General features: G+C 43.8%; 1 protein-coding gene across 4 annotated transcripts in view; it reads left to right on the plus strand.

The window, feature by feature from the left end:
• The window catches only part of LOC124041499 (arginyl-tRNA--protein transferase 1), a 190815-nt gene that overhangs the window by 155189 nt on the left and 11299 nt on the right, over positions 1–24327 (plus strand). For all 4 annotated transcript variants that reach the window (XM_046359163.1, XM_046359165.1, XM_046359166.1 and 1 more), the window contains one exon: positions 1008–1128. In XM_046359163.1, the coding sequence (XP_046215119.1) occupies positions 1008–1128 (121 nt within the window). The remainder of the gene's footprint in view (positions 1–1007; positions 1129–24327) is intronic.

The following is a 24327-nucleotide window of genomic DNA, read 5'->3' on the forward strand; positions in this document are numbered from 1 at the left end:
ACACATCCCCTTCAGCTGTCCCTGGTGACCCTGTTTGTCCCCACCGTGGGTTACGTGTCCGGGGAGAGCCTGTGAGAGAGCCTGTGAGAGAGCCTGTGAGAGAGCCTGTGAGAGAGCCTGTGAGCGAGCCTGTGAGCGAGCCTGTGAGCGAGCCTGCGAGCGTGTGACAGAGCGCGAGCGTGTGACAGAGAACGTGTGTGTGTGTGCGTGTGTGTGCGCGCGTGTGTGTGCGTGTGTGTGCGCGTGTGTGTGTGTGCGCGTGTGTGTGCGCGTGTGTGTGTGTGTGTGAGAGAGAGAGAACGTGTGTGACAGAGAACATGTGTGCGCGTGTGTGTATGAGAGAGAATGTGTGTGTGTGTGAGAGAACGAGTGCGTGCGTGTGCGTCCGTGTTTTGAGATGTGGCAGAAGGCCTCATGGAGGCGCCTGCTTTTTTATTGCATAATCTCTTGTTTGCGTGTTTATCAATATATGTGTGTGTTTGGTTTGAGCATGTGTGTGTACAATGTGACTGTGTGTAAGACAGCATGCCTGTTGGAGGCGCCTTCTTGTTTACAGTGTAATCTGTGTGTTTGTTTGGAGCCATGTGATCAATTCAAGGCCTTTGATAACAGGCCAAAGGGCCAAGGTTCTGCTGCACTCTCCTCTTTCCCCCTGTTCCCGATTTCTTTCTCTTCAGCCTTTTCCTCTACATCAGTCTTTCCCGATGATCACTGTCTAGTTCAGTTTATAACTATGTCTAACACTCAAAATATTGCCACAACTTCATCAAGATGTTCAGATCTCTTGTAGTAACTTATTAAGTAAGGTGTTGGGTAGATATTTGCTGCACCCTGGTTCCAGTCCCCAAATTTGCCGCAATATTATGTTTGTTTGTGTCTTTTGGCGTAACGGCTAAGGCTAACATTTTCTGGACCAGGGTTTGAGTCCCGGTTGGGACCACCCCCAAAATGTGCTGCAATGTTATCTATTGTAAAATAACAACCCCTTTCTCTGTCGCTCTCTCTAGGGGCAGTACCAGCCTTCAGACCTCCTGTGCCCAGAGACATATGTCTTTGTGCCCATAGAATGCTGCATCCCCAGCCTGGAGCAGACCCACTACGCACGCTTCAACCAGGACCCCGACGCAGGTACTGAAAACCACACCGCTACCTACAGTACACTATGAACGCTATCCTACGGCACACTGACCTATATCAGTCATTCTTGTGGTCGGCAGTAGCCTCAAGGTTGCAGAATTGGGCCAGTAGAAGGGTTGCTGCTTCCAATCCTCTGGGGGGAAATGTGACTGCAGTGAGACTGCAACCGGAGGGTTTCTGTCATCAAAATCTCAACTACCATTTACTGCCGTTGTGCCTGTGTGCGAGGCACTTAACCGCTACAACTGGTTCGGTTTGGGAATAACATGACGCAACAACAAAAAAATTCCTATTGACATTGGACATTAACGTTTCGATTGTATTCACAAGCTGGTGTGTGTGTGTGTGTGTGTGTGTGTGTGTGTGTGTGTGTGTGTGTGTGTGTGTGTGTGTGTGTGTGTGTGTGTGTGTGTGTGTGTGTGTGTGTGTGTGTGTGTGTGTGTGTGTGTGTGTGTGTGTGTGTGTGTGTGTGTGTGTGTGAGCCGAACCAAACTAATCTGAGTCTGATCGTGCAGTATGTTGAGACCTCTGGCTTAGCTCCAGACATCGAGCTTTCCCTGAACCCAGGTCAGTTTGTGTGCTGGCTCCACTGTGGTCAGACACTGTCATTATGGAAGACTCGGGCCTGTATCCCAAATGGCACCCTGTTCCCTACATAATGCACTACTGGGCCCTGGTCAGAGCACTATGGAGGGAAAAGGGTGTCATTTGCGATGCAGATGCTGTTATTATTACCAGAATAATGATATCAGTGATAATAGCTGGGCCGGCCAGCAGACGCCACAGCTCGGAGGGAGAGAGTGGAGAGGAGGACAAGGAGGAGAGGGAGAGAAAGAGGTTTCATTGCAGATAACTGTTGAGTGGGGTACTTGAAAGTACTCTCTACCTCTTACTCACACATAATGATACACACACACACTCCCCTCCCTCTCCCTGTTCTATCTATGTCCCGCTCTGCTGACTGTTCAGTTCTCTGTTAGAGTTCTATATCAGCACACACACTCCTTTAAACTGTTTCTACCTCACCCCACACTTCTACCCCCACTGCCGTGTCTATAGTAATCCTCTCCAAAGCTATTTAGCTCTTCCAAGGTGAGCCTGGCTCCGTTTAGGCGAGCCTCACCTCTACTCACTGATCTGGCTAAGTAAACAACAGGCTAATATGTACAACTACCAGATCTTGAGTTGGAGAGAAAATCCTCTAGAAACCATTCAGAAGAGTTTAAGTATTTGTCTCCAGTGTGTATGGCAGCCTGCAAGCTGAGAGAAAGAGAATCGCTGCATTTTCACACACACACACACACACACACACACACACACACACACACACACACACACACACACACACACACACACACACACACACACACACACACACACACACACACACACACACACACACACACACACACACACACACACAGACAGTTGCTTTGGCTGTTTCCAGTGTCTAACACACTAATAATGTGGCGCAAACGGTCACATTGGTCTTTCAGGTGTTTGGTGTGTGTGCGCGGTGCGCACGCAACGGTCTCATTCATTCATTCATTTTTATTTACATTTGTTACTCTGTTACATTTGCCACTGTTTTCCAGGGAGTTGTGTCTGTGTGTGACTGTGTGCCAGGGTTTCCTTTAACTGATCATTGCCAGCTTTTGGCAAGAAAAAAAGAAATAAATAAAGATATTTTATAAAAGATTGCCGCCGGTCAAATTCTTTGGGAGAAATTATGGAAATACCAGTCGATGTAAATACATTTGATCGGTCGATTAGGTTCATTTGCATAATTTTGTGGCATTAAATTGGTTTGTCTATTTTTGTTAGTCGTCATTTATCTTATCACACGCGCACAGCATATGCTACAGAGTCTAGTAGGCTATGAGCGGTATAAAATGAACTTCCTTCAAACTGCACGCAGACATAAATGGTATCCAAGAGTTCGTCTGATTCTGGGGAAGTAGATGAAGGGCGTCATTGACAAAATCCCAAGGCATCCCTTTGAAGGACAATTTGTAAATAAGTCATTTTGACTGAACATATGGACTTATTACACAGTAAGTCTGACCCCTCAAATGTCAATCATTGGCAAAGGTCTAAAGAAAGGTTATTTTAAAAATGTATATATACAGTTGAAGTCAGAAGTTTACATACACTAGGTTGGAGCCCTTAACTTGTTTTTCAACCACGCCACCAATTTCTTGTTAACTGTGGATTTGGGAAGTCGATTAAGACATCGACAGTCGTGGCTAGAAGTTTTGAGAATGGCACAAATATTAATTTTCACAAAGTCTGCTGCCTCAGTTTGTATGATGGCAATTTGCATACAGTGGGGAGAACAAGTATTTGATACACTCCCGATTTAGCAGGTTTTCCTACTTACAAAGCATGTAGAAGTCTGTAATTTTTATCACAGGTACACTTCAACTGTGAGAGACGGAATCTAAAACAAAAATCCAGAAAATCACATTGTATGATTTTTAAGTAATTCATTTGCATTTTATTGCATGACATAAGTATTTGATCACCTACCAACCAGTATGAATTCCGGGCTCTCACAGACCTGTTAGTTTTTCTTTAAGAAGCGCTCTGGTTCTCCACTCATTACCTGTATTAACTGCACCTGTTTGAACTTGTTACCTGTATAAAAGACACCTGTCCACACACTCAATCAAACAGACTCCAACCTCTCCACAATGGCCAAGAGCAGAGAGCTGTGTAAGGACATCAGGGAAAAATTGTAGGCTGGGATATGCTACAGGACAATAGGCAAGCAGCTTGGTGAGAAAGCAACAACTGTTGGCGCAATTATTAGAAAATGGCAGAAGTTCAAGATGACGGTCAATCACCCTCGGGCTAGGGCTCCATGCAAGGCAGGACCTGGTCAATGACCTGAAGAGAGCTGGGACCACAGTCTCAAAGAAAGCCATTGGTAACACACTATGCCATGATGGATTAAAATCCTGCAGCGCAAGCAAGGTCCCCCTGCTCAAGCCAGCGCATGTCCAGGTCCGTCTGAAGTCTGCCAAAGACCATCTGGATGATCCAGAGGAGGGATGGGAGAAGGCCATGTGGTCTGATGAGACAAAAATGGGGCTTTTTGGTCTAAACTCCACAGTGTTTGGAGGAAGAAGATAGATGAGTACAACCCCAAGAACCTCATCCCAACCGTGAAGCATGGAGGTGGAAACATCATTCTTTGCGGATGCTTTTCTGCAAAGGGGACAGGACGACTGCACCGTATTGAGGGGAGGATGGATGGGACCATGTATCACAAGATCTTGGCCAACAACCTCCTTCCCTCAGTAAGAGCATTGAAGATGGGTCGTGGCTGGGTCTTCCAGCATGACAACGACCCGAAACACACAGCCAGGGCAACTAAGGAGTGGCTCCGTAAGAAGCATCTCAAGGTCCTGAAGCGGCCTAGCCAGTCTCCAGACCTGAACCCAAAATCTTTGGAGGGAGCTGAATGTCGGTATTGTCCAGCGACAGCCACAAAACCTGAAGGATCTGGAGAAGGTATGTATGGAGGAGTGGGCCAAAATCCCTGCTGCAGTGTGTGCAAACCTGGTCAAGAACTACAGCAAACTAATGATCTCTGTAATTGCAAACAAAGGTTTCTGTACCAAATATTAAGTTCTGCTTTTCTGATGTATCAAATACTTTTGTCATGCAATAAAATGCAAATTAATTACTTAAAAATCATACAATGTGATTTTCTGGATTTTTGTTTCAGATTCCGTCTCTCACAGTTGAAGTGTACCTCTGATAAAAAAAATGACAGACTTCTACATGCTTTGTAAGTAGGAAACACGGGTGATTTTGCAGGTTATCAAATACTTGTTCTCCCCACTGTATGCAAATTTGATCTGGGGCATCTGGAAAAAAAACTACTCCCAACCATCCAGGAACAGTTTGGTGATGAACAATGCCTTTTCCAGCATGATGGCAAAAGTGATAACTAAGTGGCTCTTGGAACAAAACATCGATATTTTGGGTCCATGGCCAGGAAATTCCCCAGACCTTAATCCCATTGAGAACTTGTGGTCAATCCTCAAGAGGCGTGTGGACTAACAAAAACCCACAAATTCTGAACAACTCCAAGCATGGATTATGCAAGAATGGGCTGCCATCAGTCAGAATGTGGCCCAGAAGTTAATTGACAGCATGCCAGGGCGGATTGCAGAGGTCTTGAAAAAGAAGGGTCAACACTGCAAATATTGACTTTTTGCATCAACTTCATTGTCATTAAAAGCCTTTGACACTTATGAAAGGCTTATAATTATACTTCAGTATTCCATAGTAACATCTGACAAAAATATCTAAAGACACTGAAGCAGCAAACTTTGGAAATGAATGTGTCATTCTCAAAAAATTTCCATTCACCTACTCTGTGTCTCAGACACGGCGGTTGTAACAAAAAATGTCACATTTTAACAAAGGACAGATTTTCACCGGTCTAATGTCCATTGCTCATGTTTCTTGGCCCATGCAAGTCTCTTATTGGTGTCCTCTAGTCGTGGTTTCTTTTCAGCAATTCAGCAGTTTCATCATAGCGCTTGATGGTTTGTGCGACTTCACTTGAAGAAACTTTAAAAGTTCTTGATGTTCTGGATTGACTGACCTTCATGTCTTAAAGCAATGATGGACTGTCGTTTCTCTTTACTTATTTGAGCTGTTCTTGCCATAATATGGACTTGGTCTTTTACCAAATAGGGCTATCTTCTGTATACCACCCCTACCTTGCCACAACGCAACTGATTGGCTCAAACGCATAATGGAAAGAAATTCCACAAATTAACTTTTAACAAGGCACACCTGTTAATTTAAATGCATTCCAGGTGACTAACTCATGAAGCTGGTTGAGAGAATGCAAAGAGTTTGCAAAGCTGTCATCAAGGCAAAGGGTGGCTACTTTTTAAAGAATCTCAAATATAAAATATATATTTTTTAAATAAGTCCATTTCTCCCCAAAAAATATTTTTACGAATATCGCTGGCAACAGAATAAACAAAACAGTAGAAAAGCTGAATTTCTTATTTCTTTATTCCTTAGCTAGTAATATGGGCTCCCGAGTGGCGCAGCGGTTTAAGGTACTGCATCTCATTGCTAGAGGTGTCACTGCAGACCCTGGCTCGATTCCAGGCTTTATCACAACTTACCGTGATTGGGAGTCCCATAGGGCGGCACACAATTGGTCCAGCGTCGTCCGGGTTACGGTTTTGCCGGTGTAGGCCGTCATTGTAAATTTGAATTTGTTTTTAACTGACTTGCCTAGTTAAATAAAGTTTAAATAAAACAATATTGAGAATATTACACTAATTGGAGCCAATTACACTCACTGGAGTATCTGACATAGGATTTGAAAAATCACTCATGAATACGTTACCAGTGCAGCAAGTGCAACTTGCTTACTGCTGCTGGTAAGCTTTCTTGACTTTGTTTTATTTTGGTCACACTTTGTTTGGGTAGTCGATCTGTAGATTGACTACAGATGGTCATACTATCTGTTGATAAGCAAGGTTTAGGGTTAGTAGATAGTTACTGATATGCTGTAGAGCATCTAACAAAGGTTCAATGTAGCCACTTTTATCTCAATATCAAATCATTTCTTGGTAAATTGGGTTGCAAATTTGCATGGGAGGGGGTCCCTGGGCAAGAAAAGATTTGAAGACCCTTGCACCGAATTACACTGAACAAACGTGACCGACTGCCTCGATTTGGTATTATGTAGCAACATTTTAAATTGTTTTTTTTACGTTGAATAAAAGTAGTCTCGGCTAGAAAATTGTATATAATATACTACTGTTGATGAACATTCGGAAAGTAAGCAGCTTGGTTTGCTTTTAAAATTGATAAACTTGTAACCCCACTTGAAAAAATGGCCCTTGAATGTTTTGGTACACCTACTGTAGAGCTCTTATTTGTCGACACCCATTCAGCATGCTTCACAGCCTCTTAAAACCTTAGTCCCACCCACCTCTTTAACCTGTTAAGCTTACCCCCTACTTTTTCGAACATTCTGTTAAAAATCTCGCAACATTTCAGCGCCCTGCTACTCATGCCAGGAATATAGTATATGCATATCATTAGTATGTGTGGATAGAAAACACTCAGACGTTTATAAAACTGGTTAAATCACGGCTGTGGCTTTAACATAACGTGCGTTTCATTGAAAAGTGCAGGTAAATATGATCACTGAAAGTGGAAAGATATATCCATCTGCCCCTTCAACCCATTGTTATGGGCGAAAGACATTAAATATGGCTGAGGTTGCAGTACCTACAGCTTCCACACGATGTCAACAGTCTTGTCATTTGCCTAGGATTTGTTTCTTGGTCAAACGAACAAGAGACAGCCCATTTCTTCCGGTCTCCGACCGGATATTTTGGTTGAGAAATAGACGGACAGTATTTCAAGATGGATCCCTATAGAAAACACTACGTCTCGTGATTAATTTGATCGCTTATTAACGTTTACTAATACCTAAAGTTGCATTACAAAAGTATTTCGAAGTATTTTGTGAAAGTTTATTGTCGACTTTTTGAATTTTAAAAAATGACGTTACGTTATGAAACGCTATTTTTTTCCATTTATCACACAGTCTACATAGAACGATATCTAGGCTATATATGAACCGATTTAATCGAGAAAAAAAAGACCCAATAGTGATTATGGGACATCTAGGAGTGCCAACAAAGAAGATGGTCAAAGGTAATGAATGTTTTATATTTTATTGTGCGGTTTGTGTAGCGCCGAATATGCTAATGATTTTGTTTACGTCCCCTGTGGGTCTTTTGTGGTGTTACATGCTATCAGATAATAGCTTCTCATGCTTTCGCCGAAAAGCATTTTAAAAATCTGACTTGTTGCCTGGATTCACAACGAGTGTAGCTTTAATTCAATACCCTGCATGTGTATTTTAATGAACGTTTGAGTTTTAACTAATACTATTAGCATTTAGCGTAGCGCATTTGCATTTACAGAGCTCTAGATGGGACGCCTGCGTGCCAGGTAGAAGCAAGAGGTTAAGGAATCACATGTAAGGCCATGTGGCAAACACACACTTTATCAAATCTATGTTTATTTGTCAATTGCACAGTATACAGGTGTAAACGGTACAGTCATAGTACTTGCATAGGAGCAGTATCAAAAACAGAAAGTGTCCAGATAAAAACATGTTATAAATATTTTGTTATTAGATGACACCCAACACACTTGTCTAAATTGATGGGCCATGTGAAGGAAATGCTATAACCATCCCTCACTGTCTGGGTCCCTATTGTCTAGACATGTACACATGTTCATGAAATACAATCGATGGCCATAATCACCCCCAGACACACCAGCTAATTTGATGGGTCGTGTAATCCTGCTGAAGTGGAGTCTTTTTAGATATGTAGCTAGCTAAACAATGAACGAGCATAACCCCAACTCATACTACTACCAATACAAAACATTGTCATAGCTGTATGACCTAACTACATCTTGACATTTTTAGTAGCCTACAGCATAACTCTTATAGACAGATATGACTTGTTTCACCCGTGCACATTACCATTAACCCCTTCATTATAGTGGCGATGAAATGTTCACCGAACGTCACCCCAATCCGTTAAGCAGTTCTTCCATATAAATAGGATAAATCATTTACAAATTTGTCAACCGTGACACTCATCACAGAGTCAGATTCATTATGACCTTGAACTCCCATTTGAATACTCAAGAAAGGTGTTGATATAATTAAAACCAGTAGCAGGTAATAAGCTGAGTTTGCTCTAAAACTTAGTGCATATATCAAAAATATTTGTCTATTGCCAACACAAAACATGTCACTTAAAATGTTTTTGTATTTAATACACAGTAGCTATATGTACTCCCTTGTATAGCAGTCCAGTTGACTATGTAGGGCCCTGGCCTCACCTTGGGGGTTAGAGGATAGCTGCTGGGGGCGGTCTCTGGTTGTCAGGATGAGGAGGCTAGAGGCCCTGTCTTAATGAGGTGTGTGTGTGTGGTGTGCTAATCTATACATTTATGCTGACGTGTCGAAAAACAAGGGCGCACACGGGTTACATGCCTCCCGAGGAAAGCCTAGGTTCTCACTCTGACCTCAGGCACGTTTTAAACACTGGCTCATTCACGCGTATGCACACACACATACATTTGTCACAATCTCTGTTTGATTGACATAGACATAGGAGAATTGCCCTCTCCACAGGGTAAACGCTTATGCTGCAGCCAGGCGCCAACACACTCCTCTCTACCTACACACAAATACACGCACACACTTCTCTCTCTCCCCACCCAGCCAAGTGTATGTGGTCTTGCTGTGCTTTAACTGGTGCTGTTTATTGAAAGTGTGTGTTTGGGTAGTAAAGCCAGGCGATATGGTGCCAAGTCGCTAGGAGAGACTGAGGCCTTCTATTATCTTCCATCTTTACAAGTCCCAGTCTGACAGCACCCATAATAACAGATTCCCTCTGGAATAACACATACACACATTTGCACGCACACGCACAGAACTACACTCATGTAAGGGATAGTTGATTGGTGCTGTGATTAATGGAAAAGTTTATTTAACGAGTTACCGTTTCCCAAATTAACTCAAAATATCAGAATATCTTGATATACTATCTGTCATCCATCAATCATTTGCTCCTATTTCATTCTAATTCTGAATGTCGTAATATCCTATAAATCTGGAAGAACCCTAGTCTCCACGATGAATCAGCAATACACATTTGCTTGTTTATTTACTAACTACACTGCTCAAAAAAATAAACGGAACACTTAAACAAAACAATGTAACTCCAAGTCAATCACACTTCTGTGAAATCAAACTGTCCACTTAGGAAGCAACACTGATTGACAATATATTTCACATGCTGTTGTGCAAATGGAATAGACAACAGGTGGAAATTATAGGCAATTAGCAAGACGCTCCCAATAAAGGAGTGCTTCTGCAGGTGGTGACCACAGACCACTTCTCAGTTCCTATGCTTCCTGGCTGATGTTTTGGGCACTTTTGAATGCTGGCGGTGCTTTCACTCTAGTGGTAGCATGAGACGGACTCTTCAACCCACACAAGTGGCTCAGGTAGTGCAGCTCATCCAGGATGGCACATCAATGCGAGCTGTGGCAAGAAGGTTTGCTGTATCTGTCAGCGTAGTGTCCAGAGCATGGAGGCGCTACCAGGAGACAGGCCAGTACATCAGGAGACGTGGAGGAGGCCGTAGGAGGGCAACAACCCAGCAGCAGGACCGCTACCTCCGCCTTTGTGCAAGGAGGAGCAGGAGGAGCACTGCCAGAGCCCTGCAAAATGACCTCCAGCAGGCCACAAATGTGCATGTGTCTGCTCAAACGGTCAGAAACAGACTCCATGAGGGTGGTATAAGGGCCTGACGTCCACAGGTGGGGGTTGTGCTTACAGCCCAACACCGTGCAGGATGTTTGGCATTTGCCAGAGAACACCAGATTGGCAAATTCGCCACTGGTGCCCTGTGCTCTTCACAGATTAAAGCAGGTTCACACTCAGCACATGTGACAGACGTGACAGAGTCTGGAGACGCCGTGGAGAACGTTCTGCTGCCTGCAACATCCTCCAGCATGACCGGTTTGGCGGTGGGTCAGTCATGGTGTGGGGTGGCATTTCTTTGGGGGGGCCGCACAGCCCTCCATGTGCTTGCCAGAGGTAGCCTGACTGCCATTAGGTACCGAGGTGAGATCCTCAGACCCCTTGTGAGACCATATGCTATTGCGGTTGGCCCTGGGTTCCTCCTAATGCAAGACAATGCTAGACCTCATGTGACTGGAGTGTGTCAGCAGTTCCTGCAAGAGGAAGGCATTGATGCTATGGACTGGCCCACCTGTTCCGCAGACCTGAATCCAATTGAGCACGTCTGGGACATCATGTCTCGCTCCATCCACCAACGCCACGTTGCACCACAGACTGTCCAGGAGTTGGCGGATGCTTTAGTCCAGGTCTGGGAGGAGATCCCTCAGGAGACCATCCACCACCTCATCAGGAGCATGCCCAGGCGTTGTAGGGAGGTCATACAGGCACATGGAGGCCACACACACTATTGAGCCTCATTTTGACTTGTTTTAAAGGACATTACATCAAAGTTGGATCAGCCTGTAGTGTGGTTTTCCACTTTAATTTTGAGTGTGACTCCAAATCCAGACCTCCGTGGGTTGATAAATTTGATTTCCATTGATAATTTTTGTTTGATTTTGTTGTCAGCACATTCAACTATGTAAATAAGAATATTTCATTCATTCAGATCTTGGATGTGTTATTTTAGTGTTCCCATTTATTTTTTTGAGCATTGTAAATAATCACACAGAATTACATAAACACACACACAGGATAGATTATACATTGGTTACTAACATATGATGCAATGAAAAGTCCCTAGTGGACTAACCCGATATGACTGCTTGTTACACAATGAAAAGGGGGGGTGGGTGGGCGGGAGAAGGGACACAGGAATTCAACTATCGTACATACAGTTAAATAATACGCTCAATGTAAATATGGATATATAGCACCCTATCAACCGCTCACTTGGATTTAGAAATACAATGTACATATTTATGCTTGCATGTCTTTGTTGTCTCTCTCTGGTTGAAATCACTCGATCCATCTTCTCGATCCATCTTCTCGATCCATCCAAGTCTGGTTGTGTAATTCTCTGCTTTGTCCACCAGAGGTCACCATGTCCTTTGTTGTCATAGCTTCTTGATCTCGGAGTGTCTGTTAGAGTGAATCTTCATCCTGGAAGTGTTCGTTAGAATGGGTCCTTCAAAGTACTACCCGGTGGTTCTCGGTCGAGTTTACTAGACTAAAGTACTTAAACAGCTGCAGACTGATGTTCCTGTGTTGTCTTCTTTGAGAGAGAGTTTCAGAGTTTCTAACCATTTTGTATCTTTCAGCTCATGCTGTCGGTCTCACTGGTCTTTATTTTTAAACCATTGCTCAGCTGTGAAGCCACCGCTTCACACTGTCAGGTCTCTATAGAGATTTAAATTCCTACCATTTCAACGTGCAGGCACCGCTCCACGTTTTTCTGGTCTTTATTGTCTAACCATTCGTGACGTCCTGCTTACCGTCCGCCTACTTGGTCTAATGTAAATTCTTCAGCGAGTCCTTTTAAACACTTGGGGGAGAAGGGCATTCCCTCCTTTTGTCAAAATGTCTGTGCTCACATGGGCATGGTTACTGACTTACAGTGGCTTGGGAAAGTATTCACCTCCCTTGGCATTTTTCCTATTTTGTTGCCTTACAATCTGGAATTAAAATAGATTTTTGGGGGGTTGTAGTATCATTTTGATTTACACAACATGCCTACCACTTTGAAGATGCAAAATATTTTTTATTGTGAAACAAACAATGAATAAGACAAAAAAAACAGAACTTGAGTCGATACTTTGTAGAGACCTTTTTTAGCAATTACAGCTGCAAGTCTATTGGGGTATGTCTCTATAAGCTTGGCACATCCAGCCACTGGGATTTTTGCCCATTCTTCAAGGCAAAACTGCTCCAGCTCCTTCAAGTTTGCTGTACACCAGCAGAACCCATCCATCTTTAAATCATACCACAGATTCTCAATTGGATTGAGGTCTGGGCTTTGACTAGGCCATTCCAAAATATTAAAATGTTTCCCTTTAAACCACTCGAGTGTTGCTTTAGCAGTATGCTTAGGGTCATTGTCCTGCTTGAAGGTGAACCTCTGTCCCAGTCTCAAATCTCTGGAAGACTGGAGCAGGTTTTTCTCAAGAATTTCCCTGTATTTAGCGCCATCCAACATTCCTTCAATTCTGATCAGTTTCCCAGTCCCTGCCGTTGAAAAACATCCCCAAAACATGATGCTGCCACCACCATGCTTCACTGTGGGGATGGTGTTCTCAGGGTGATGAGAGGTTTTGGGTTTACTCCAGACATAGCCTTTTCCTTGATGACCAAAAAGCTCAATTTTAGTCTCATCTGACCAGAGTACCTTCTTCCACAAGTTTGGGAAGTCTTCACCTTTTGGCGAACAGCAAACATGTTTGCTTATTTTCTTTCTGGACACTCTTCCGTAAAGCCCAGCTCTGTGGAGTGTACGGCTTAAAGTGTTTCTATGGACAGATACGCCAATCTCCGCTGTGGATCTTTGCAGTTCCTTCAGATTAATGCCCTCTTTGCATTGTCAATGAGTTTCTGTGGGTGACACTTTCGTGGCAGGTTTGTTGTGGTGCCATATTTTTTCCATTTTTAATGGAATAATAATAATGGATTTATTGGTGCTCCGTGGGATGTTCAAAGTTTCTGATATTTTTTATAACCCAACCCTGATCTGTACTTCTCCACAACTTTGTCCCTGACCTGTTTGGAGAGCTCCTTGGTCTTCATTGTGCCGCTTTCTTGGTGGTGCCCCTTTCTTGGTGGTGCCCCTTGCTTAGTGGTGTTGCAGACTCTGTGGCCTTTCAGTACAGGTGTGTATATATACTGAGATCATGTGACACTTAGATTGCACACAGGTGGACTATATTTAACTAATTATGTGACTTCTGAAGGTAATTGGTTGCATCAGATCTTATTTAGGGCCTTCATAGCAAAGGGGTGAATACATATGCATGCACAACTTTTCGTTTGTTTATTTGTTAGAATTTGAAACGATTAAAAAAAAAATAATTTAATCATTTCACTTCACCATTTTGGACTATTTTGTGTATGTCCATTACATGAAATCCAAATAAAAATCCATTTAAATTACAGGTTGTAATGCAACAAAATAGGAAAACTGCCAAGGGGGATGAATACCTTTGCAAGGCACTGTATCAAAAGACTATATGAAAACCCATTATCTGATTTAGAAGGCTAAAAATCACATTTAATCTTCTCACAAATTGTTTCATTTTTAATCATATAAGAGCCACAACATTTAGATGTAAATCTGATAACTGAGAAATATACACATTCAGAGATGCAGTTTATGTTCTACCGTCCTTAGTACCATCACAAATTAGAAACTTATTTGACATGATTGTTTAGAGCCACACGAACCATTCACCACATTTATGTTAGAAATGTCCAAACGTTTGATGTTACAGTACTGCAAAGTCTCTCTGTGGTAACAAAGGGATTTTTTACTTTCATTTCTGAAGAGTGGGAGAGGAGTCCCTGCAAGGTATTTACAACCTGGTTGTTAACTCATAAAACTCATGAGAGGGGGGGGGGGGGGGGGGTGTGATCTGCCACCTATGATTCCCACCCAAGAGGGCAAGTCATGACATTGGTCAAGATCACTGTCTCTCCTCTGACCCAGTCAATCAGTAAACAGAACAAATATGTTCTAAGATTCAATAAACCACCTTGTTATTCAGAAGAGGTAGGACTAACAACCACATTCTACACGATGCGGAAGAAAAGGACAGAAATAAATTGCCTGTTGAATATAGAGCCTATCCTAAGCAATTAGTACAGGAAGGTGTGCTCGCCACCTCTGCTAGGCAATTAGTGTTAGCTCTTCAGGCTCCCCTGGTTTCTCAGCGGCAGTTGTGTCAGTGACGGTTTGTCGCAAAACTAAGACTCACCGAAACAAAGACTGTTCTGCCGAGTTGTTCGAGGAAGGAAAGAGAGGAGGGCTTCACACCACTCTCACTTGAGTATCTTACCTAGTTAATTACAGTTGAACTAATTTTGCTATTTCGTTGCTTTGTCAACTGTGTGTGTTTTTCTTTACCTGTTTGCACCTCTCCCTGTAGGCTTTACAGACACTCCCCAACCCTTTGTTGCAACCCTTCTAATTTAGTGTAGCCTGCATGCACAACCCATATAGAATTCCAGGTCTCTAGCAGCGTTTGGAACTGCCGATCTGCAGTCAAAACGGTGAGTTAATTTCAGCCGATGCTACCCTTCAGTCCCTTGACTTTTTCGCCCTGACGAGCACTGCTTCTCCAGCTGCTCTTCATCTGACTGTTTTCTCTTATAGTCTGAGAGCATCTGGTCGTCGTGGTGGTGGCACAGGTCTAATCATTTCTCCTAAATGGAGATTTTCTCCCTCTCATCTGTCCATCTACTCATTTAAATGCCATACTGTCACTTGTCCACTCAAGCTTAACATTGTCATCTATCGCCCACCAGGTACCCCTGGAGAATTCCTTAATGAGCTTGACACCGTGATAAGCTCATTTCCTGATGATGGCTCACCGCTCTTCATACATGGCGACTTCAACTTCCCGACGTCTGCCTTCGATTAATTTATTTCCAATTCTCTTTCTCCTCCTTCCCTCTTTTGACCTCACCCTTTCCTAATCCCTTCCAACTCACAAGGCAGGCATAATGCTTGACCTCATCTTTACCAAGAGGCTGCTCGCCTATTAATCTCACTGCAACACCCCTCCAGGTCTCTGATCACTACTTAGTTTCCTTTTCGGTCTGCCTCTCTCCCAACCCTAACCACTCAGCCCCTATCCAGATGGTCATCCACCGTCACAATCTTTACCCTTCAACTCTTCTATCCTATAATCTCTCCCTTCTGCTAAATCAAATCAAATGTATTTATATAGCCCTTTGTACATCAGCTGATATCTCAAAGTGCTGTACAGAAACCCAGCCTAAAACCCCAAACAGCAAGCAATGCAGGTGTAGAAGCACGGTGGCGAGGAAAAACTCCCTAGAAAGGCCAAAACCTAGGAAGAAACCTAGAGAGGAACCAGGCTATGTGGAGTGGCCAGTCCTCTTCTGGCTGTGCCGGGTGGAGATTATAACAGAACATGGCCAAGATGTTCAAATGTTCATAAATGACCAGCATGGTCAAATAATAATAATCACAGGCAGAACAGTTGAAACTTGAGCAGCAGCACTGAGTCATCATGTCAGGTGGTCCTAGGGCTCAGGTCCCCCGAGAGAGAGAAAGAAAGAGAGAATTAGAGAGGGCATACTTCAATTCACACAGGACACCGGATAGGACAGGAGAAGAACTCCAGATATAACAAACGGACCCTAGCCCCCCGACACAAACTACTGCAGCATAAATACTGGAGGATTCTCCCTTCAGTCTTATGATTCTGCCTCTTCGACCCTACTCTCCTCCCTTTCCGCATTCGATGACTCTCACTGTCTCCTTTCTTCCAGGCCGGATCGGCCTTCCACTCCTGCTCCGTGGCTGAGTGACTCATTGCTAGCCTACAGAACAGGGCTGTGGGCAGCTGAGTGAAATGGAGGGAAACTAAACTTTTAAAGAACCTTCTCTTCCTCTATCAGCTGCTAAAGCCACTTTCTACCATGCTAAATTTGAAACTTCTGCCGAACCCTAGGAAACTTTTCCACCTTCTCCCTCCTTAATCATCCACCCCTTCCCTCCTCCCTCTGCGGATGACTTTGTCAACCACTTTGAAAGAAAAGTTGACGACATCCGCTACTCATTCACTCAGCCGATTGAGTCCACTGGTCTCACTCACACAGAACTACCCTACGCCTTGACCTCTTACTCCCCTCTCCAGATGACATGCTGCGACTGGTGGGTCTGGCCCCCCGACAACTTGCCTGCTCAATCCCATCCCCTCCTCCTTCTCCAGATTATCTATGGAGACCTTCTCCCATTCCTCACTTCCCTCATCAACTCCTCCCTGACCACTGGCTGCGTCCCCTCTGACTTTAATTTATTTTCTTTCCAAAACACTTGAGCGTGCTGTCTGATAAACTTTCTCGTTATCTTTCTCAGAACGATCTTCTTGACCCTAACCAGTCAGGCTTCTCTGTGTCACGGAGGCTCTCCGCAATGCCAAAGCCGTCTCTCTCTCTCTCTCTCTCTCTCTCTCTCTCTCTCTCTCTCTCTCTCTCTCTCTCTCTCTCTCTCTCTCTCTCTCTCTCTCTCTCTCTCTCTCTCTCTCTCTCTCTCTCTCTCTCTCTCTCTCTCTCTCTCTCAGGGCTGGGCATCTCAGGCTATGCACATTCTTGGATTGCATCCTATCAGGCAGGCCGCGCCTATCATGTGACGTGGAGAGGATCTGTGTCTGCACCACGTACTCTCTCTACTGGTGTACCCCAGGGCTGGTTCTTAGGCCTCTTCTCGCTATACATCAAGTCACTCGGCTCCGTCATATCCTCACATGGCGTCTCCTATCATTGCTATGCGGATGACACTCAACAACCTTTCTCATCCCCCCTTCTGACACCAATGTGGCGACACGCATCTCTGCGTGCCTGGCAGATATCTTAACTTGGATGTCGGCCTACCACCTCGACAAGATGGAATTGCTCTTCCTCCCGGGGAAAGCCTATCCACTCAAAGACCTCCAATACGGTTGACAACTCCAGTGTCCCCCTCCCAGAGTTCAAAGAACCTTGGCGTGACCCTGGACAACACAGTGTCGTTCTCTACAAACATCAAAGCAGTGACTCACTCCTGCAGGTTCATCCTCTACAACAGCTGTAGAGTATGACACTACCTCACACAGGAAGTGCCACAGGTTCTAATCCAGGCACTTGTCCTCTCCCGTCTGGCCTACTGCAACTCGCTGTTGGCTGGGCTCGCCGCTTGTGCCATCAAACCCCTTGAACTTATCCAGAACGCAGCAGCACGCCTGGTTTTCAACTTTCCCAAGTTCTCTTTTGTCACCCTGCTCCTCCGCACACTCGTCTAGCTGAAGCCCACATCCACAACAAGACCACGGTGCTTACCTACGGAACAGCAGGAGGAACTGGCCCTCCCTACCTTCAGCTATGCTCAAACTCTGCACCCCAATCCGAGTACTCCAATCTGCCACCTCAGGTCTCTTGGCCCTCCCACCCCTAAGGGAGGGCAGCTCCCACTCAGCCAAGTCCAAGCTCTTCTCTGTCCTGGCACCCCAATTGGGGAACCATCTTCCCCCTGAAGCTAGGACAGCAGAGTCCCTGCCCATCTTCCAAAAACATCTGAAACCCTACCTCTTCAAACAGTATCTTAAATAATCCTCCTCCTCACCTCGACCCACCCCCTTCTAGGTCTGACTCTACTGACAGCTACATTATTGAGGAACAGTTTACTTTTTTTTTTTTTACCTTTATTTAACTAGGCAAGTCAGTTAAGAACAAATTCTTATTTTCAATGACGGCCTAGGAACAGTGGGTTGTTCAGGGGCAGAACGACAGATTTGTACCTTGTCTGCTCGGGGGTTCCGGTTACTAGTCCAACGCTCTAACCACTAGGCTACGCTGTCGCCCCTATGCCTGGGATATGTGGTTGTCCCACCTAGCTATCTATTTTAAGATGAACGCACTAACTGTAAGTCGTTCTGGATAGGTGTTTCTCAGTGACTCTTAAAGAAAGAACATTATTCTCTCTCTCATAGGATGAAGAGAGTGGAAAGACATTGTCATTGAAGACAGTTTTGTGCTCGAGTCGCTTGTTTATTTAGATAAATGCGACTGAATTGAAACAACTTTTCTTTTGACTATTTGACTTTTTAATATTATCCGTGACCTAGTTGCAGGTTATCTGATTATCAAAGGTTGATTATCCACAAGGTCATGGTTTGATGACTATTTGATTATTTCACCAACTTGTTTTGAATTATTCTGGTATTAGTTATTGAAGGTCTGTGTGAGAAATACTTTGTTACACCTTGCTGAGTACTATATGTGGTTTTGAGAAGGAAGGCTGCTGTTGTATGTGAGTGTTATAATGCTGATTGTTTGGGAAACCAATCCACTGCTCTTTATTATTTTCATTGAGTGTTATCAGTCTGAAGCTATAATCACAGTGAGTGATTGTATATATTGACTATTGAGACACCATACTGTTGCTTTTTTGTTTTGCTGTGTTGACTATCAAGACTCAACCATACCACTGCTCCTAGTAGATACAGACTGTTCATGTGAAACATTCTATAATTATAAAATCAGAATTAAAGAAACTGGTACACATAATGTGAATTGATGGAATTACATCAAACAATCCTAAATGTTTATCTGGACTCACCGTGTGGATTGATTTAATAGAGAACATACCATTGTACTCTTACACACACACACACACACACACACACACACACACACACACACACACACACACACACACACACACACACACACACACACACACACACACACACACACACATTATAATCCCCCTCTCTCGCTCTCCATGTGTCTGACTTCCTATGTGTCTGGCTCACGTGCTCTTATCAGTCTCTCTGTCTCTGACTGGTTGTCAGAGGTACTTTTGTTGTGTTCATCACAAGTGCCACTAACTAGGTCTGGCTCTAACACTAATGCTCTCCTCCTGAGTGGATCATTACATCCTTCTGTTCTGAGAGAGATCACTCCACATCTTCTTTCCTCTTCTCTCGAAATCCCCTGTTAGAGCTGAGGTGAGAGGGATGGAGAGGAAAGATGGAAGTAGTTAGTGAATTAGGCTTAGAGGTGTTTTAATGAGTGAGACATTTGGTTTTAGTCTGAATCTGTGGCACCTCTGCCTTATTGACATCCCTATAGATGCATCATGTTGTATTGATCAATGTTGATGAAACCACATGAAACAGACCACACTGGATCCACAAATCAATTCTTTATGCTGCTTTCTTGGTCAGGGCTCACTCGAAAGAGATGCCAATCTCAGTGACTTCCCTGGTTAAATCAAGAATACATGAATAAACACGGTTGTGAAAGCCCTGGAGCCCCTCGTCTCGGTCCTGACCCTATCACTCCAGAGACACTACCCAATTTACCTCTGATCTGGAAGAAATTTGCCCTGCGCAGACCCATGTCAGTGGACGTCCGGTGGTCCTAACGGACCATGGGGGTCTGGAGCCGCTCACCAGGCAGGAGCCCTGGAGGAGAGAGAGATGGATGTAGGGAATGAGTGAGCGAACGTGGGAAGGAGGACTGGGGATGGATTTGTTTATAAGGGGAGCGGATGTTTGGATTGTCTGACGGAGGAAGGGGGAGAAGGAGAGACCTGGTCTCCTCTCTTGTGACAGCTCTGCTCAGTGTTATTGGCAAGGTTAATTGGGCAGCTAAAAGCCTCAGCCTCTCTGTCCTCCAGCTCTGTTGGACTGTCTGGCTGCGTCCCAAATGGCACCATATTCCCTACAGTGCACTATATAGGTAATAGGGTAGCATTTGGGATGCAAACGCTGTTTAATAGTCCCTCTGTTTTTGCTCTCCACCGGGGGGAAATAGCGTGTAGGCTCCATTCTGCTGTCAACTCTGTGATGGACATGCTCAGGAATGTCTGTGTCCCTCCTAACAGAGCTCCATTCTGCTTTTCACTGCCAGATAGCATGATGCTAACAGAGCTCCATTCCGCTTTTCACTGCCAGATAGCATGATGCTAACAGAGCTCCATTCTGCTTTACACTGCCAGATAGAATCATGCTAACAGAGCTCCATTCTGCTTTACACTGCCAGATAGCATGATGCTAACAGAGCTCTAACCTGTCCCCAAGACCAAAAAAAGAGTGCTCATTTAGGATCACCCCCCCACACACACACACAAACAAATTCGGGACTTTATGTCCTGAATACAAAGCGTTATGTTTGGGGCAAATCCAACATAACGCATCACTGAATAGCAGTCTTCATATTTTTGATGTATGGTGGTGGCTGTATGCCAAGTGTGCAAAGCTGTCTTCAAGGCAATGGGTGGCTACTTTGAAGAATCTAAATATGTTTTATATTTGGGTGGCTACTTTGAAGAATCTAAATTTGTTAAACACTTATTTTTGGTTACTACATGATGCCATATGTGTAATTTCATAGTTTTGATGTCTTCACTATTATTCTACAATGTAAAAAAAAAAGAAATCCCTTAAATGAGTAGGTGTGTCCAAACGTTTGACTGGTACTGTATGTCAGCTTAAATCTATGTATGGCTGTGTAGCAATGATCAATAACCAACTTGACAGCGCTTGAAAAAATGTGCAAATATTGTACAATCTTGGTGTGCAATGCTCTTCGACTTAAGCAGTAATCACTGCCAAAAGTGATTCTATCATGTATTGACTCAGGGGTGTGAATACTTGTGTAAATGAGTTATTTCCATATTTGTTATGGGGAATTGTGTGTAGATGGGTGAAGAAAATACATCTATTTAATCCATTTTGAATTTGGGCTGTAAACAGAAAATATGGAAGTCAAGTGTTATGAATACTTGTTTACTCTTGTGAAGCCACAGGCGTAAATATTCAAGTTGTGAGATATTGCTGATTTTGTTTTTCGTTTCAAAAGATGGAACTGATATGTAATGGATTTCACAAATCAGCATTTTTAGAAGAGATTAAAACTGAGTGTTTAAATAAAACATGATGCAAAACTGTGGATTCAATAATATCTCACTCAAAATATACATATCCCCCTGTAGTAGAGGAAGAGAGTGAGGGAGAGGGAAAGAAAGAAGTTGGGAGCCAAAGGGCATTTTCCAATTCCTCCCTTTTTCTCATTAAACCCACGTGGAAATATTATTTAATAAAATGTTGTGCTCAGCTGTGGAAGAAACGAATCTTGACTAAAGTCAAAAACCATCCAGAGTGGGTCATTATTGGCCACACTGTATTCGTGCATTCGGTTCCCTCTCCTCATCTTTCTCGTCTCTGCGCCTTTAATAATGAACATGAAGACTGGATTTGAAGCATTAACTATATCATATTGGTTGACTAAGGTGGTCCCCTCTCTCTTACGTCTCCTCGTCCTCCTTAGCTCCGCTTCTTTATCATTTTCTTCATGGAGTGTGAATGGATCTGAAGCATTGTTAGGGTTCTCTGTCTGGATCACGTTGGTACACTAATGCCCTACAAGTGGAGAAGTGGGCAGTTTATCAAAAGCTAACTCCAGTCGTCGTTGTGGGAACAGAGCAACGGAATGTAGAAAGTAAAAGTCGAGAGGCAGAAGTGCCATGATGCATGGTCAAGTCAACACTATATAATAATAGTACTGTCCGTCTGTTTGTCTCTCTCCCTCTGTCTCATCTCGTCTCATAACTCTTCAGCTGGAGAGCAGAGGCGGCTTAGTTGGGTGAATATTTGTATGAGTTCATTTAAAATTGGAACAATAAGAGAAAACACACAGTCCATACAGCTGGGTACCACATGTGCCTAGCTCTAGTTTGGAGAGTAACGTAATGAAGAGTGGGCGGGAGCCTTTTTTGTCTATTAATAACAATCATAACTCTCCTCCTGTTTCGCTCATTTGTCGCCACGTGGCTGCACTGCCTGTGTGGAATCACCATGTTTATTTTCTCCCTCCTGGCTGACCCTACAGTGAGTGGCTGGACGGTCACGTCCTGATGTTGGTGTTCTACTGATTTGATAGACAGATTTGGGCCCTCAAAGTGTACGGGTTGTACTGTATTGACCTGATTCCTACTAGAGATACAGTAAGCGTGCACAATTCAGACTTTCACGTTCATTGATGTCAAAGGGAGACATGCCACAGGTGTAAAAACAAGTTGGGCTTTTAAGTCAGAGTATGGCCCTTAATGTGTATGTAGAAAGGTGAACCCAGGTGACATGATATAGTCCCCAATGCCCTGTGCCGCCTCTCTGACTGTTGGCACTATTGTGTACTAGCTGGCACGGCTCTTCACCGCTGGAGAATGGATTGTGCCTCGAGGTGTGTGGACCAGGGGTTACCTACCTCTTCACCCTTTTTTCCACCCAAATCTGCGAGGACCATTTTTAGTGCTTCACTGCTCTTCGGGAACTCACTGTCATCCTTTATGACTGAGCAACTAGTTTCGCAAAGCCGGGCCAGGAGTGAGGCCTTATAAACAACCCAAAGTCAGACAAACACACCTCCGTTGCTCTAGGTTAGGGGAATTGGGGCGGGAGATGATGATGATAATACATGGGATTTTTAAAAAAGCATACTGTACAGCAAGAGTAAAAAAACAAGATTAACAACAACAAAAAATCCCAATTTTATTACGTTACAGCCTTGTTCTAAAATGTATTAAATATTTTTTTCCCCTAATCAATCTACACACACTACTCCATAATGACAAAGCAAAAACAGGTTTGTTGAAGCACCTTTGGCAGTGATTACAGCCTCAAGCCTTTTTTGGTATGAAGCTACATGCTTGGCATACCTGTATTTGGGGAGTTTCTCCAATTTTTTCTCTGCAGATCCTCAAGTTCTGTCGGGTTGGAAAAGGAGCGTTGCTGCACATCTATTTTCAGGTCTCGCCAATGATGTTTGGGCTCTGGCTGAGACACTCAAGGACATTTCAGAGACATGTCCCAAAGCCACTACTGCGTTTTCTTGGCTGTGCTTAGGGTTGTTGTCCTGTTGTGGAAGGTGAGTCTTTGCCCCAGTCTGAGGTCCTGAGCACTCTGGAGCAGGTTTTTTATCAATGATCTCTCTGTACTTTGCTCTGTTCATCTTTGCCTCGATCCTGACTAGTCTCCTAGGCCCTGCACCTGAAAACAATCCCCACAGCATGATGCTGCCACCACCATGCTTCACTGTAGGGGTGGTGCCATGTTTCCTCCAGACGTGACACGACATTCAGGCCAAAGAGTTCAATATTGGTTACATCAGACCAGATAATGTTTTTTATCATGGCCTGAGTTTTTAGGTGCCTTTTGACAAGCTGGAAGTGGGCTGCCATGTGCCTTTTTACTGAGGATTGGCTTCCATCTGGCCACTCTAAAGGCCTGATTGGTGGACTGCTACATAAATGGTTGTCCTTCTTGAAGGTTCTCCCATCTCCACAGGGACTCTAGAGCTCTGTCAGAGTGAACCATCGAGTTCTTTGTCACCTCCCTGACCAAGGCTCTTCTCTGGGCAGCCAATTCTAGTATGAGTATTGGTGGTTCCAAACTTCTTCCATTTAAGAATGATGGCCAATATGTTCTTGGGGACCTTCAAAGCTGCAGAAATTGTTTGGTATCCTTCCCCAGATCTGTGCGTCGACACAATCCTGTCTCGTAGCTCTACGGACAATTCCTTTGACCTCATGGCTTGGTTTTTGCTCTGACATGCACTGTGGGACTTCATATATACAGATGTGCCTTTCCAAATCATGTCCAATCAATTGAATTTACCACAGGTGGATTCCAATCAAGTTGTAGAAACATCTCCAGGATGGTCAATGGAAACAGGATGCACCTGAGCTCAAATGTGAGTCATAGCAAAGGGTCTGAATACTTTTGTAAACAAGGTAATTGTGTAGATAAAGGATTTATTTATTTATTTTTACTTAATCTGGTTTTGAACATGTAACAGCG

The sequence above is a fragment of the Oncorhynchus gorbuscha genome, linkage group LG08 (genome assembly GCF_021184085.1).
Source record: "Oncorhynchus gorbuscha isolate QuinsamMale2020 ecotype Even-year linkage group LG08, OgorEven_v1.0, whole genome shotgun sequence".
In the NCBI taxonomy this organism is placed as follows: domain Eukaryota; kingdom Metazoa; phylum Chordata; class Actinopteri; order Salmoniformes; family Salmonidae; genus Oncorhynchus; species Oncorhynchus gorbuscha.